The sequence below is a fragment of the Pleurodeles waltl genome, chromosome 1_2, assembly GCF_031143425.1.
Source record: "Pleurodeles waltl isolate 20211129_DDA chromosome 1_2, aPleWal1.hap1.20221129, whole genome shotgun sequence".
Classification (NCBI taxonomy): domain Eukaryota; kingdom Metazoa; phylum Chordata; class Amphibia; order Caudata; family Salamandridae; genus Pleurodeles; species Pleurodeles waltl.
This window is the reverse complement of record NC_090437.1, coordinates 692,249,555-692,263,861: the sequence shown is the minus strand read 5'-3', so window position 1 is coordinate 692,263,861 and position 14,307 is coordinate 692,249,555. Positions and strand designations below refer to the sequence as shown.

The 14,307-nt window shown below is 42.4% G+C and overlaps 1 protein-coding gene across 3 annotated transcripts in view; it reads left to right on the top strand.

Annotated features, from left to right (window-relative positions):
• LRBA (LPS responsive beige-like anchor protein) overlaps nucleotides 1-14,307 on the top strand; it is a 1,864,610-nt gene that overhangs the window by 238,100 nt on the left and 1,612,203 nt on the right. For all 3 annotated transcript variants that reach the window (XM_069242641.1, XM_069242642.1, XM_069242640.1), the window contains exon 12: nucleotides 5,108-5,216. In XM_069242641.1, coding sequence (XP_069098742.1) covers nucleotides 5,108-5,216 — 109 coding nt within the window. The remainder of the gene's footprint in view (nucleotides 1-5,107; nucleotides 5,217-14,307) is intronic.

The following is a 14,307-nucleotide window of genomic DNA, read 5'->3' as shown; positions in this document are numbered from 1 at the left end:
ACCATTTACCAGCACACCTCTCCAGCACCATATGGCTCACTAAGATTGTGCCTTTTCTGCGCCACTGGGTTGGCACTGAATACTCAAAATTCAGATTAAGTCGCCTTTCTCTCGTACCACTCACCCGTAAATTCTCCTCACACCTATCCACCACTTACTTCGAACATGGTGCCGCTGAGGGACAGGGATTCAATGGCAGCTGTCCTACAACACCTTGTGGATCCCAGGAAAAAAAAGTTTTGTTCTGCACCCCCTGCTATGACTCTTAAGACGGTGCAGGGGAGTTCCAAACATTATAGTGCTGTTGAACACAAGAGGTTGGGCATCGGCAGACATGACACCCCCAAGCAAACCCCCGCCTTCAACAGGAAATGGTGGCATACTCTTTACACACCATTAACCGTGAATTACAAGGCTTTAATCCCGTCTAGTAATATTGCATCACTTGTGCACAGGCACAGCTTGAAGACATGAAAAATCAGTTTCTCGTTACCATCCTCAAAAAACATATTAGCCTCTGTAGCAGAATGTCACTGTCTTCAAGTGTATGCTGGCACTGTTTTCAGGCCCTTTGGCTTCATAATAATACTTTTTATATGACTGAACCTGCCTTCTTTCTTTACCTCCCCAGCAGAGTATTGCGGTGCTTACCGTGCTGAAAATCCACTATAATCACATTGGAGCCAATCCTTTTGTTTTCTGCTCCCCAAATTGTGGGACTTTCTATATGTTTGCTTTTGGAATGAATGCGCTCTTCTTCCTTTTTGCAAATTTCTTAAAACGTGACTATTTGAGCTCAACCTTCAGTGCAATTATTGATCCCTGTATTGTTTTTAGCACTAAAACACCCATTTTGACTACAAGTGTGCTTTATTTAAGTAAACATTAAATGGTGGTCCAGTGAAAAAATTAGTACAAAAATCTTTCTCCATATTTCTAATGCAAAACCGCTAATCACAAGATAAATTTCAGCAGTATAGAAATTGCTTCTATCATGTATCACCTCCTAATTTGGCAGAGAGCTCTAACTGAGCCTGCATGTAATTTTTGCTACACAGTGACATCTCTTAGAACCTAGTCTTTAAAAGATGTTTGTGTATCCTCCTTTAGTGCATTTTTTCTTATGCCCAGCGTACCCTGCAGCGGACTTTAACAATTCAAGAAAGTGAAGGCACGGCGTTCTTGAGCATGCCTTTCTTATTTGAACTCCTTTTGAATATTTTAGTACTCCGAGGAGCAGTGCAGGAAGCATAGCGGCCTAGCCATGCAGGATTAAGAGTTGGCAAACTGTTTAGCACTTTGTAGAGTTAAGGTGATTGTTTAAATGTATCTGTGTTTCATTTCTCACCTTTTTGCAGTAATTCACTTTAATCTTTTCCTGCATAGTGAGCTATTTGGTATGATTTAGACACAATGCTACTGTACTGGCTGTCACCTGCACAACTGTTTTTAAGGACAGTATCTCCTAGATGAATTGTTTCTTACAGTTAAATATTGCCTGCGGTGTTTTTGCCGATTCTACAAGAAGCAGAATTGCTGACTTAGAATACGTGGGTATGACCTCATTTGATGGAATCTGAAAGACAGCTGCACAAGTGTCTCGAGCACACTGATGTTTATGTTCTGCATTGTAGCTGAGGTCTTGGCTTCAAGCTCACAATACCTAGCTGATCATGAATCATCTGGGGAGCTCCCTGACCAGGCAGGCAGACTCTCTCAGTTGGCATCATCTGGCCAACTGCAAGGGGTATCTTCATTTGGGTGTGGTTTATCCCATCTTCACCAAGAGGTGGTTTAGTCCATCTTCACTTTATAGGGTGTCCCTCTGGTGGACCACGTTGCCACTAGAGAGAACGCACACTGTCTGCAGCTCTGTGCCCTACAATCCCTCCTGAAGAGCCCCTTTGTAGACCATTGCGCATTTCTTCCCATCAGTCTAATTCCTCAGGTTCTAATAGAGCTGCGTCAGGATAGCGCAAAGATGATCTTGCTCACGCTGAACTCACCAAAGAGATTGTGTACTGCTCTGCCTGCCCCTGTGACCTCCTTTTCCGCTTAGCTGAGGGTGTCCCTCCTTTCTCAATGCTGTTTATGTTCTGATTAATTGACTGGTGCTGATCCTAGTTTAATATTTTCAGATGATCGTTCATTCTCTGTTCAATCCTTCTAGTACCGTCATACTTTTTATTTTTTTCAAAAGAGAATGTATCCTTGATGATAATCGCATTGCATAGAATTATCATAACATGACCAGGCAAGTACCAGGAATGCTAACTGGAACATAGAATTACCACTACAAGCTTTTCTAAACATTTTGTATGATCTTGTGGTGCTGAGTGAATTGCCTGGATTACAAGTACCAAACAAATTGGTTAATGGTTGTGAAAGAAAGCATGGAGACCTCTGCAGCATGCTGGGAGATATAACTTCAGAGGTCTGAGCAACCTTCTTCCCCTTTAACATTCCAAGACTCAGAGAGGAAGAAGAAATGTAATGATCACTAGTGAAAACCCCCATCTTGTTTTCTACCAGAGCATTCCTATTTAGAGTATTGCATGTAATCTGCAAAATCCAAGAGTTTCTTATTGCACTGAGCAGGTCCCTGTGTCTTTGTAACATTTTGTGCCAACCCCCTACCTTCCACCTCACCAGTTTTGATTCCTGTGCTTTTTCCGCTTCCTGCTGAAGCTTGAAGTCTTTTGTGCTCCAGCTTTCACTCCAAGTGCTGCGGCATGCTGCGGTTTCATGCCTTCTGTATTCCTGTACAGCTCTGTCTCCTGTACTCCTGTTGCATTTTGTATTTTTTTCTATCAGTCTTTGCAACTGCCCTGTCCACCATATGTCTTTAGTATTTTAATCTGCACTGTCCATATTATTAAATTCTCTGTTTGCACTACAGTTTGTACATCAATGCTATTTGTCTGTGCCTCTGCAGTTCTTTTTGCTTGTGTTTATTTTCCCTTATTGTTTCTTGCACTGCAAAAACATCCAGTTTTCTACTTATGTATGTTTTTTTCCTTAAACCTGTAATTGCTGCCGGCTTGCTTGTGTTAAGTAAATTTACAGTGCTGCGTGGGAATAGAACACGAGGCATAATAAGTCAATTAAAAATTAAATCTGAGTAAACCAAAGTCAGAACACCTTTCAGAGAGCTACGGGTCAAGCAGGAACTACTGGGCCCAACTGTGGTGGTTGAGGTTTACTCCTGCTGTCCTAGGTCTGACTTACTGTGAGCTCTGAGCAACTGGGCCAAGTACCCCTTTAGCACTTGACTGTCAGTCGTAGCACGGGTCGAGCATTCCAAGGCTTCTCAAGGAGGAAGTAGGTTTAGTATGAACATAGGCTCACAACTCAAAATACATCCAGCAATCCCCAATAAATGATTGTCCAGTTAAATACTTGCATTTATGTAAAACATAGTAATTATATACAAACACAAAGTATAACACTGCAAATAATACACAAAGGCTTCTTAAGGCAGGCCTACTGGCGTTCTCTGGGTCAGCTGCTCAAGTCCAACCTCCCCGTCTAATATCTGTTGTTATTCCCCAGTTATGTGAGGTGACATCCGAGCTAGGTCCAGCTAGTGAGTTCCAGTCTCAGAAGTTCCACAATGGCCTGACTATAATCAAAGTGGCCCCACGCCATAGTGCGCAAGTCAGCAAGTTCCCTTGAGGCCCGGCGGGCCCGGTATTCAGTCTTAACCACTCTTGCTGGAGAGCACACGTCTGTGACCTGGCGATGAGTAGATATCGGTTGTGCAGTCTGAGCAGCAGGCTTCCACGATGCTCCTCCGGACTTGTGGCAAGTCTTGGTACTCCTGGATTTAGGTAGTTGAATCATTGCTCTTCTTCCACACGTCAAACCAACTCCTGCATGCTGCCTCTGGGCGATGGCACTCTAACTTCCCAACCCCTCCCCCTCTGCATTCCAGGGGTTGTAAAAAGCAGCGCACTGGGCGACACCAACTTCAGGTCACAGCACTGACAGGGCGATGGCCCTCTTTTGTTATAGAGATCCCCCAGGTGACAGCCCTCAATCTTCTCCGTTGCTACCACCTGGCACATGGGGGTTGCGCGCAGTGCCAATAAGGAGATGCCCTCCTCTGGTGACGGCACTACACAGGGAGATGACCCTTCTCTCGTCACAGTGCAGCACAAAGGGTGACTACCTTTATTCTTCTCCGCTGCCCTCACCTGGCATACTGGGGTTGTGACAGCACACACTGGCAGACATCTCAGTCACTGTGCAGGGCTATGGACCCGGACTTCACAATCCTCTCTCAGGATCACCTCGTCAGGATCCTGACTGGAGCTTCTCCACTCCGATGTACAGCTTCAGTTTGACAATTTGAGAATCTGAAGCTCCCTTTTTTTCCCAGACACAAATGTGATTTAACGTCTCTGAAGTTTGCGTTTTGGAGGTCGACGACATTAAGTTTTAATGTTGTGTCTACACATTTTATTGACCACAACTTTTAAATAAATGTTGAAATAAATTAAATAGTTTAACTGGTACATTTGCGATTTTTTTTTGATCAGCATTATTAACTTGGTAGTCACTCTTTTAAAAATATATTCTCAAATTTGCAGGGGTAGGATTAATTGTAAAATAATCCCTGTGCAATTTTATAAATGTAGAATCTGGGAGTATTTGTTTAGTTCCAGGTTTTCTGTGCATTGAAAATACTAAGCTTAGTGCAGAGTGATAACTAAAGAGCATATGTATGTACCCTTGATGTTCTGTAAATATTTGTATTTTCATAAAAAATGCACATTCACGGCACAAACTCATTTACATTGCTCATTGAAGATGTACCCATTATACAAATGACATGATGTTCCAGTACACCATACAGTAAGATCAACAAAAATAATACACTAACATGTTTTTTCTGTCGCCAAGCTAGAGTGTGGCTTGCAGCAGTTAGTGATGTTTGCAGTTCAAAACACTGATTCATAAAGTTCTTGCTATGCCAATGAAATAGCTGAATGTAGTTCAGTTCACATTGCCAAAACAATGCAATCTCTAAATCTTACTACTCAACTATCACTACTCGTTTGAAGTTAAAAATGTCAACGCATTTCAATTCAATTGCATTTTTCAGCTCTACTTTGCTGTCCTTCATAATGGAGCTGCTGAAGAACTCCATCGCTATGCAAGAGCAAATGCTTTCTTCCAAGGGCTTTCTTGTGATAGGATACAGTCTTGAGAAGGTAAGAGGGACCGAAGGTCTATACACAATAACAGAGTTCTAAATAGATTACTAAAGAAGTTTGTCTTGCATCTTTCAGTGTGTGAAATCTGCCTGTGTTGCTCAATGACTTGTCTTTCAGATGCATACAGTTGTCATTTAAGTGCACAATGTTCCGTATGATAATAGTTGGGTTGTTCTCTTCCAGGGGATCCTTATGAATAGTCATAAGCACTGAATATTCCCGCCCATGTGCGGGGATCCCGGGACATATATAAACATGTATATATCTCAGATGTATATGTAACAGTGAAAATCGCTTAGAGAATTTTAGTACATATATATCATATACATGTGTAAGCAATCATGCAGTCTATGTTGACAAACAGGCTAAAAATGTCTTATTTTTGTAAAGTTTTTCTTTACTAAAACTCTCCAACTAGAGTTAACACCTTCCTGTAATCCAAGAAGCGAGCATAGAAAGTATTAGCAATCTCATATAGAGAGAAAAACTACGGTGAAAATACAAAGGCATTATTAGCCAATAGGCTGCATCCCAATTAAAATAGTAGAACCAAAAAACTGGTACCGTGCCTTTAAGGCCCTGAGAACCTCCAGTTTCCCATCATGCCTCAGAGGTGAGAGTGAGGTGACAGTTGGGCTACAGTTAAGTCAGTTCTTTTTTTCCAGCTGCTTCTGTTAGGATCCTGGAGCATTGAGCTCTCATTTTCTGAGTTTTATTACCAGAAAATCTTGGTTTATTCAAATTTTAAAAAAATAACTTAACTACTTTTCACTATCTGAGTGAAATAAAAAAAATTCCTGACAGGAATTACAATTTTTCCATCAAAATGCTTTCACTTTTTGTCAAGTGCCCTGCTTGTGGCAAAAAGAAGGCTCAGACTTATCCACACTCAGTCTGCATAGTGTGTCTGCCTAAAAGTCACTGTCCTGACACCTGCAGTCACTGTCAGAAGCTTTGAAAAAGAACTTTGAAGGACAGAGAAAGGATTTATCCTTATGGCTTACAAGAGAGGGAGAAAACATCCACCTCTCTTCACAAGAAAGTATCCAAAGAAAGAGGTATAATGGAGAAATGGCTAGCAAGATCTACCTCCGCAGGTAGGAAAATACCTAGTTTTTCTCTATCAGCGTCGATCGCTCCGTCAGCGGCTTACCATAGTCGCCAACCGACGTCGAGAAGTACACCTCCATCGACAACACACGTGACATCAAAAACCATGACGGCAACCACACAATCGCCGTCTAAAGAGAAGTCATTGTCAACGGGCACTCACCGCTCAGTCTCGAGCCAGCACCGTCAGGTTGATACTCCGTCGAGGGTGCGTCATGACCCATTGACGTCGAGACAACACGCAACACTGAAGAGCACTACGTCCCAACAGGCCAACAAACATTGACGTCTAGGCACAGATCTGTATCTCCATTGAAGGCAACCATATGCCTCTTGACATCGAGGCATACTCCACCTGGGGCATCTTAATCGACGTCAAGACATTTGACGTCGAGATATAGTCATTCCCATTCTCCGCCTGTGACAGTACATCGTCGTTTGACGTCGAGAAACACTTCACTTGCTCCATCGACGCCAAAACAAACTCTAACGTTGAAACAACACAGATCACATTCCCCACAACATCGTACGACGTCAACACATTCTCCACTCAAAAAAACAACTTCACCTACTGGTTCTTTAATAACATCAATGGCTCAAAGACATGATTCTGCAACAACTATACCAAGTAGATCATCTTTGGAATCCTCAAGGGCCTCCTCACATTCAAGAGGTCAGGCCTTGCCTATTAATCTGTCACCAAGATGGCTGGAGAGTTTCAACAAGGGCCTGGGTTATCAGTCTCCAGGCTCACAATACTCTCAGATGTACTCTCCTTTAAGATCCTTTCCAAGGATACCATCACTGACTCCTCAAACCAGGATGACGACAGCACAGACTCCAGTAAGTCATTCAGCACCCAAAAAAGACATACAACTCCTCGTTCACACACAAGAAGTAGAACGCCTCACTATCCAGAGGAAGATCACGTTCTCTTTCGAGGAGATCTTGAAGCTCTCGATCCTATCACCAAAGACGTAGATCACCTTCCTGGTCTTCTGCTTCTACGTTGTTTATTAAAAACTATTCACCTACTTTAACGGATACTCCTCCGGCGAGGGTTTCCTCCAGTAGACAACATTACCACCTTCAATGAAGTGTTGGTCAGAGGAGCCCATGAACTTGACATAGATATCCCTGAACCCACAGCGTCTTCTTCAGTAATATTTGAAACGCTGCACCATCGTTCAAGAGGACTCCTTCCTGTGGTTCCAGGGCTCTTACAACCAGCAATGAATACGTTCCTCACACCAGCAACTTTACGTGCAGCACTGTAAAGAATCCTAAAGAAATATAAAGCCCCAGAATAGGACCCTTTATTTCTCAGACCTGATCCTCCACCGAACTTGCTGCAGCTAGAAAAACCCATTCAGTTGCGTCCTCATCAACAGTACCTCCAGATAAAGACAGCAAACATCTAGACTCATTGGGAAGAAAGATTTGTGGCACCTCTGCTTCCTTTATGAAAATGTCTAGTGCATTTGCGCATCTAGGGGGATACAACAGATCTCTCTGGGATTCCTTATCCAGATTTGTCGACAAACTACCCAAAGAGGACAGACAGGATTTTCAAGAAATCCTACAAGAAGGAGGCCTAGTAACCAATCTAATAATTAGCGCCGCTGCGGACGGCTCAGATCTAGCTGTACATGGGTACGCTCATGGTATATGTGCCAGAAGATCATCTTGGCTCCGCCTAACAGGCCTCAAGCCGGAAGCACAACATCACATTATGAACCTACCATTCCCCAGCAGTTCTCTATTCGCCGCCCACAGAGACGAGGGGGATGGCCAAGATGAAGTCTGAACTAGATACACTTAGAGCCGTAGGTCTGGAAAAGCACAAAGAATACCGCAGAAGATACAGGCCCCCATACCAGCAGGGGGTTCAAAACCCTCACTGGGCCCCAAGGCAGCAACAAAGGGAAGGAAGACCCTTCTATCAGTTCTGAAAAAAATCAAGGGAATGAGCTACAGGTAGAAAAAAATCAGTTCACATCAAAGACATCAGGAAAACAATTGACGAATCGCTTCCCCTAATACTGTCACCCACTCTAGTACTGGGATGTATCACCAATCACATACGGGAGTGGCGCACTATAACCAAAGACAAATGGGTTTTAAATATTGTCAAAAATGGGCATTCTCTACTTTTCAAATCTCCACCTTCTCCAGTACAACCATCAAAAACCTCGTCATCAACAACTTCTCCTGCAAAATGAAGTTCTTACTCTGCTACAAAAAAGAAGTATCACCTTTGCAGAGAGAAAAAGGGGTGTACTCCCGCTGTTTTCTGGTGTAGAAAAAAGGCCCAAACAAAGAATTGAGACCCATCTTAGATCTGAGACATTTCAACAACTACATTTGCAACAAAAAAAATCAGAATGCTGGCCGTCCATCAAATCTACCGCCAATTACATCAGGGGTTACTGGATGTGCTCCGTAGATCTGCAGGATGCCTACTTTCACATTCCAATGGCAGAGAAACACGAGAGTTGCATCCAATCATTACTAGTACAGGGTATTACCCTTTGGCCTAAAGTCAGCTCCTCGCACGTTTTCCAAATGTGTAGCAGTAGTAGAAGCACACCCGAGGAGGAAAAAGATTTTCATTTACCCATACCTCGACGATTGGCTACTGAAAAGCAGCTCTTCTATTCAGACCACACAACATCTAAAAATTAGCTTGAATACCTTCTGAAATCTCGGTCTTCAAGTAAATCTACAAAAACCGATACAGACTCCAACCCAGAGGCTCCACTACTTAAGAGCAACGTTGAATACAAACTTTGCAAAAGTGTATTCTTCGGAGGAGACACTATTATCAGTAGTACAGAAGTGTCACAGTATCCTTCCCACCCTGCAACCAACGGCCAGACAAATAGCCTCACTCCTGGTTCCGTGGCCTCCTGCATTTTCATTGTTCCAAATGCCAGGTTACACATGAGACTTCTCCAAGAGAATCTGGAGGATCAGTGGAGTCAGTTCGCAGGCTAATTGGATGACAAATTGACTCTGTCATCAGTAACAAAGAACTCACTACGGTGGTGGACCCACAGAGAGCATCTGTTAACAGGAGTTCCTTTTCATCAGAATACTCCTACACCAACTTTTGTAACAGATGCATCACTTCACAGCTGGGGAGCTCACATTAACTCTCTCCAAGCTCAGGGCCTTTGGTCAGACAAAGAACAGCAATACCACATCAACTTCCTAGAGTTGCGAGCAGTTCATCTAGCCCTCAAGTCCTTTTATCCATCCATCAAGAACGGCTCTCTATTAGTCCAAACAGACAACACGACCACAATCTACTATTTGAACATACGGGGGGGGGCACACAATCTCACCTCCTGTCTCGAGAGGCGCAGACCATCTGGCATTGGCTAATAGCAAGGAGGTTATCGATCACAACTATTCACCTCCCAGGCGGGAGTCCAGAAAATACAAGCAGACTCTCAGCCAAAGCTTCTCAGACACACTCGACTGGGTGCTTCACAATGACGTCATAAGAAACATTTTTCAAGAATAGTGGTATCCTCAGGTAGACCCGTTTGCCGACAAACATCAAAAAATGCCCAAGCTTTGCATCCAGGTTTTACCAACCAGGGACAAAGGGGAATGCTCTGTTGATAGACTGGTCAGAGACATTTCTCTACGCTTTTCCACTCATTCCTTTGATTGCCACAGTGATCAACAAATTCTACAGGGCCAAAACTAGAATGATACTATAACCCCAGAATGGCCCCATTAATGGTGAATCACGGATCTCCTCCATCTATCAGAAAAACCTCACAGGAGGCTTCCGTGCAGACCGGATCTTCTCCACAAGCTAGAGGGGAAAGTTTTTCATCCCAACCTTCCGTCGCTCAGCTTGACAGCATGGCTCCTAAATGCCTGCAATATGGTCATCTAGGTCTCTCACAGGAATGCATGAACATCCTAAAGGAGTCTAAAAGACCTTCAACATGGCGGTCTTATTCATTCAAGTGCAAACATTCTACATGTGATGTGGTGTATCCAGAATGGCTCCAATCCGATTCTGGGTTGGGAGGATGTCGTACTACCCTACCTCCTTCACCTAGCAAAATCAGTTTTGCAGTTTTCATCGATTAAGGTACAACTTTAAGCCATTACTGCTCATTGAGAATCACCCTCACAAGCATCATTTTTTTATGATGCCTGTAGTTAAAGATTTTCTAGAAGGCTTAAGGAAAGATTTCCCACCATTTCATACACTTTCCCCTCCGTGGTACTTGAATTTGGTCTTGCCTAAGCTGATGCACCCCCTTCCCCCCCCCCCTTTGAGCCCATACACAAAACGTGTTTGCAACATCTTACATGGAAGACCGTTTTTCTTGTTGCCATTACGTCAACCCGAAGAGTCAGCGAAATTCAGGCTCTCTGTTCCAAAGAACCCTACACAGTTTTTCATGATAATAGGGTGGTAATGAGGACCCGTCTGGGCTTCCTACCTAAAGTAGTGTCTGATTTTCATATTATCCAGACCATCTCCCTTCTGTCATTCTTTCCTAAAGCAGGTACAGCAATAGAAAGAACTTTACATTCTTTAGATTTAAAAAGAGTGCTAAACTTTATCTGGATAAGACTAAAGATATAAGACTGTGTGATCAATTGTTTGTAAACTATGGCCCCATGAGGAACTGGCTTAGCTGTCTCAAAACAAACTATTTCCAGGTGGGTAGTCTCCTGTATTGTATTTACTTACCAATTGGCTAGTAAACAATTGACTGCAAGACCAAAAGCCCATTCAACAAGGGGAAAGATGGCAACGACAGCCCGTCTGAAGAATGTTCCTATCTCCGAGATATGCAAAGCGGAAACCTGGAGATCAGTGCATACTTTTACAAGGCATTACTGTCTATATTCAGACGCTAAGACAAACACTCAAGTGGGTCAGGCTTCTTTAAAAAATTTATTTAACTAGAACGAGGAAGGTGCTTCTGCTTCCACCTCTTCGTCCGCAGGGATGAGGGATGGGATTGATAATCTATTCAGTGCTTATGACTATTGATGAGGATCCCCTGGAAGATAAGCATAAGTTACTTACCTGTAAATCCTAGTTCTCTTCTAGGGGAATCCTCATCAAAGTCATAAGCAACCTGCCGTCCTCCCCCGACATAATTCAGGAGGTTCAGCAGTTTACTCTTCTATTGTACTCTTCTCATCACCGTAAAAAAGTACTGACCTATCTGCAGCCCAACTGTCACCTCACTCTCACCTCTGAGGCATGGTGGGATACTGGAGGTTCTCAGGGCCTTAAAGGCACGGTGGGAGTGTTTTGTTTCTACTGTGTTAATTGAGATGCAGCCTATTGGCTATTAATGTCTTTGTATATTAACTGCAGTTTTTCTCTCTATGTGAGATTACTAATACTTTCTATGCTCTCTTCTTGGATTGCAGAAAGGTGTTAACTCTAGTTGGAGAGTTTTATTAATGAAAAACTTTACAAAAAGAAAACATTTTTAGTCTGTTTGTCAACATAGACTCCATGATTGCTTACACATGTATATGATATATATGTAAAAAAATTATCTACGCGATGTTCACTCTTACATATACATTTAAGATATATACATGTGTGTTTATATATGCTCCGGGGTCCCCGCACGTGGGTGGGAATATTCAGTGCTTATGACTTTGAGGATTCCCCTGGAAGAGAACTAGATTTACAGGCAAGTAACTTATCCTTCTTGACCAAGAAAGCAGTCATGTGTGGGGATAGCTGCTATCAAAGTCAGCCACTGTTGGCGGACTGAATTCTCTCCCATGGAAAGGTTCACGCTTTGAAGGATCTTTAAGTATGTAGAAGACTCTGCTTATTGGCCTCAACCCAATAGATTTTGTAAAGGTTTCATTAAATAATAATAGAATGCACTGTCCTGCAGTGCATTAATGATGTTTCTTAATAACCTAGGGTTGTCCAACAAAGGTTCACAATGATTAAAGCTATGTCCGCTATTCTGGCTAACTACTGATTGTCAGTAATTACCAGGTTCATTATATATGTGGCATGACTTTGGGCCTTTGTTTAACAACGCTGCCCTGTACCATTGTATTCCAAAAAGACCTTGATTGTGAGTAGCTAACTGGGGTATATTTGGTTGCTTAGAGGAAGACGTGTTGGCTGCATCAGGACAACAGACATCCAATTCTAAATTCTCCTTCCCAATTCCTTAGTAAGGATGGCTTCACTAATCTGTATTTTTCAAATGCATCAAAGCGGGTTGCAGCCTGTTGTGTCTATACAGCAGAATGTGACGTTGTCATATAAACTTGACATCAATGTTCCTCTTAGAGTACATTACCCGCCCTATTTACTTTGCCGTTGATGCCATCCATTGCCTTTTATTGATTTCTATGAAAGGCAGAGGATACAGAAGAGACCCATCAACTGTCTCAAAGACATATGTGTTGTAACTTTGTTTAATGTTAATACTGTTAAACATGCATTTTGCCTATGTATCCTTCATTTTAGATCTCACTTGCTGATAACCCATGCACTGCCGCTGCAAGGGGTATTGTTTACTATAAGGGGCTTGGAGCCCTCCCACTGCTGGCGTCATTTGTTGGCTTCATCATCACTTGTGTTTGGTGCCTCCTAATTGTCCAGTGCTTGCTGATGTTCCTCCACGTTCTTTTGTTTGGAGCATGGACCAAGTACTGATTGATTTAGTTTGATTAGTGTCCTTTCATTGGTTGTGTTGTGATTCAGGTACTATTTCCATTGTTTGTGTTGCTTTATCCCCTGCAACATAGCTAAAAGCATTAAAGAAAAAGCTCTTGTAGGCAAGAACTACTGGCTTTGCCACTACTTGTAGATTGTTTTTTTCCTGAGCCCCTCAGCAACATTATGAATGCAGGAGCTGCCTTATTTACTGAACCAACATATCCACAGTTGAGTGCCATATCTGAAACAGGGCTCACTGGGTTGAACTGTGGTATAAAACTGTTTTAGTTGCATGTGTGAATCCTTTAAATATTGTATATTTAATTTGGTGTCACTTTTTTCTACCTGGACTGTCAACTTTTAGAACACATTGACTAATGCCTTGGGTGTATCTGTTGCTAAGGACATGGTGCTCTTTTTTTTTGTATAACATAAATACAGCTGCTGTGTATTGCTTTATACGGTTGTATGATGCCAAGTGAATGTTTTCTGGACTGGAAAATTCTTATTAAAAATAACAATGATGACAGCTTTAATGTTTATCAGAAGCCTCTAAATGGGAAGGAACTATACCTTCTCCAGTATTGGATCTTTCATAGATTCACATGCTTGTATTGTTTCCCGTAGCCGAAGTGGGAGTCCCAGGGTACCTTTTCAAAGTAGTATATCTTAGTATCATAGGCTATAATGACAATGACAAGTCAGTTTAATAGCCGGTCTACGTCCTTTTTTTTAAAAAGGACCAAACTTGAACCATAACCAATCAGATGACCGCACCCTCTAGAACATACCCAGCAGAGGCTGATTCCCTTAGATTTCTACCTTGCGTCGTGTGATGGGAGTTTCCTTGAGCTCTGCTCAAACTACCTGTTTGTTCACAATTTTTCCAAAGGAATTTACTTCTGAGAACATTTTTATTTCTGCTTACTGATTTTGACTGGACACTATATCCCATATTGCCAAAAAAATTACTTTTTAGAGTATGTGACACCTGTGGAAAGAATATACTCAATTCAGAGGATCCACAAAACAGAGCATATATTGCCTCTATCCAGTGCATAAGGTGAAAGACTGCAAAATATGTTGCACCTTTTCACAAAAAACTCTGAAGGACAGAGAAGGCAGACTTTTACTGTGGCTTCTGGAAATGGAAACCAGATAATGCCCATTATCAGAGGAGAGTTATGATTCCTCACAAACCACAGCTACCAGTAAAAACTGGAGAAAAGCTTGCCTCAGAACCACCAGCAAAGTTCAATATAAAAATCTAAACATACTGACATTGGGCAT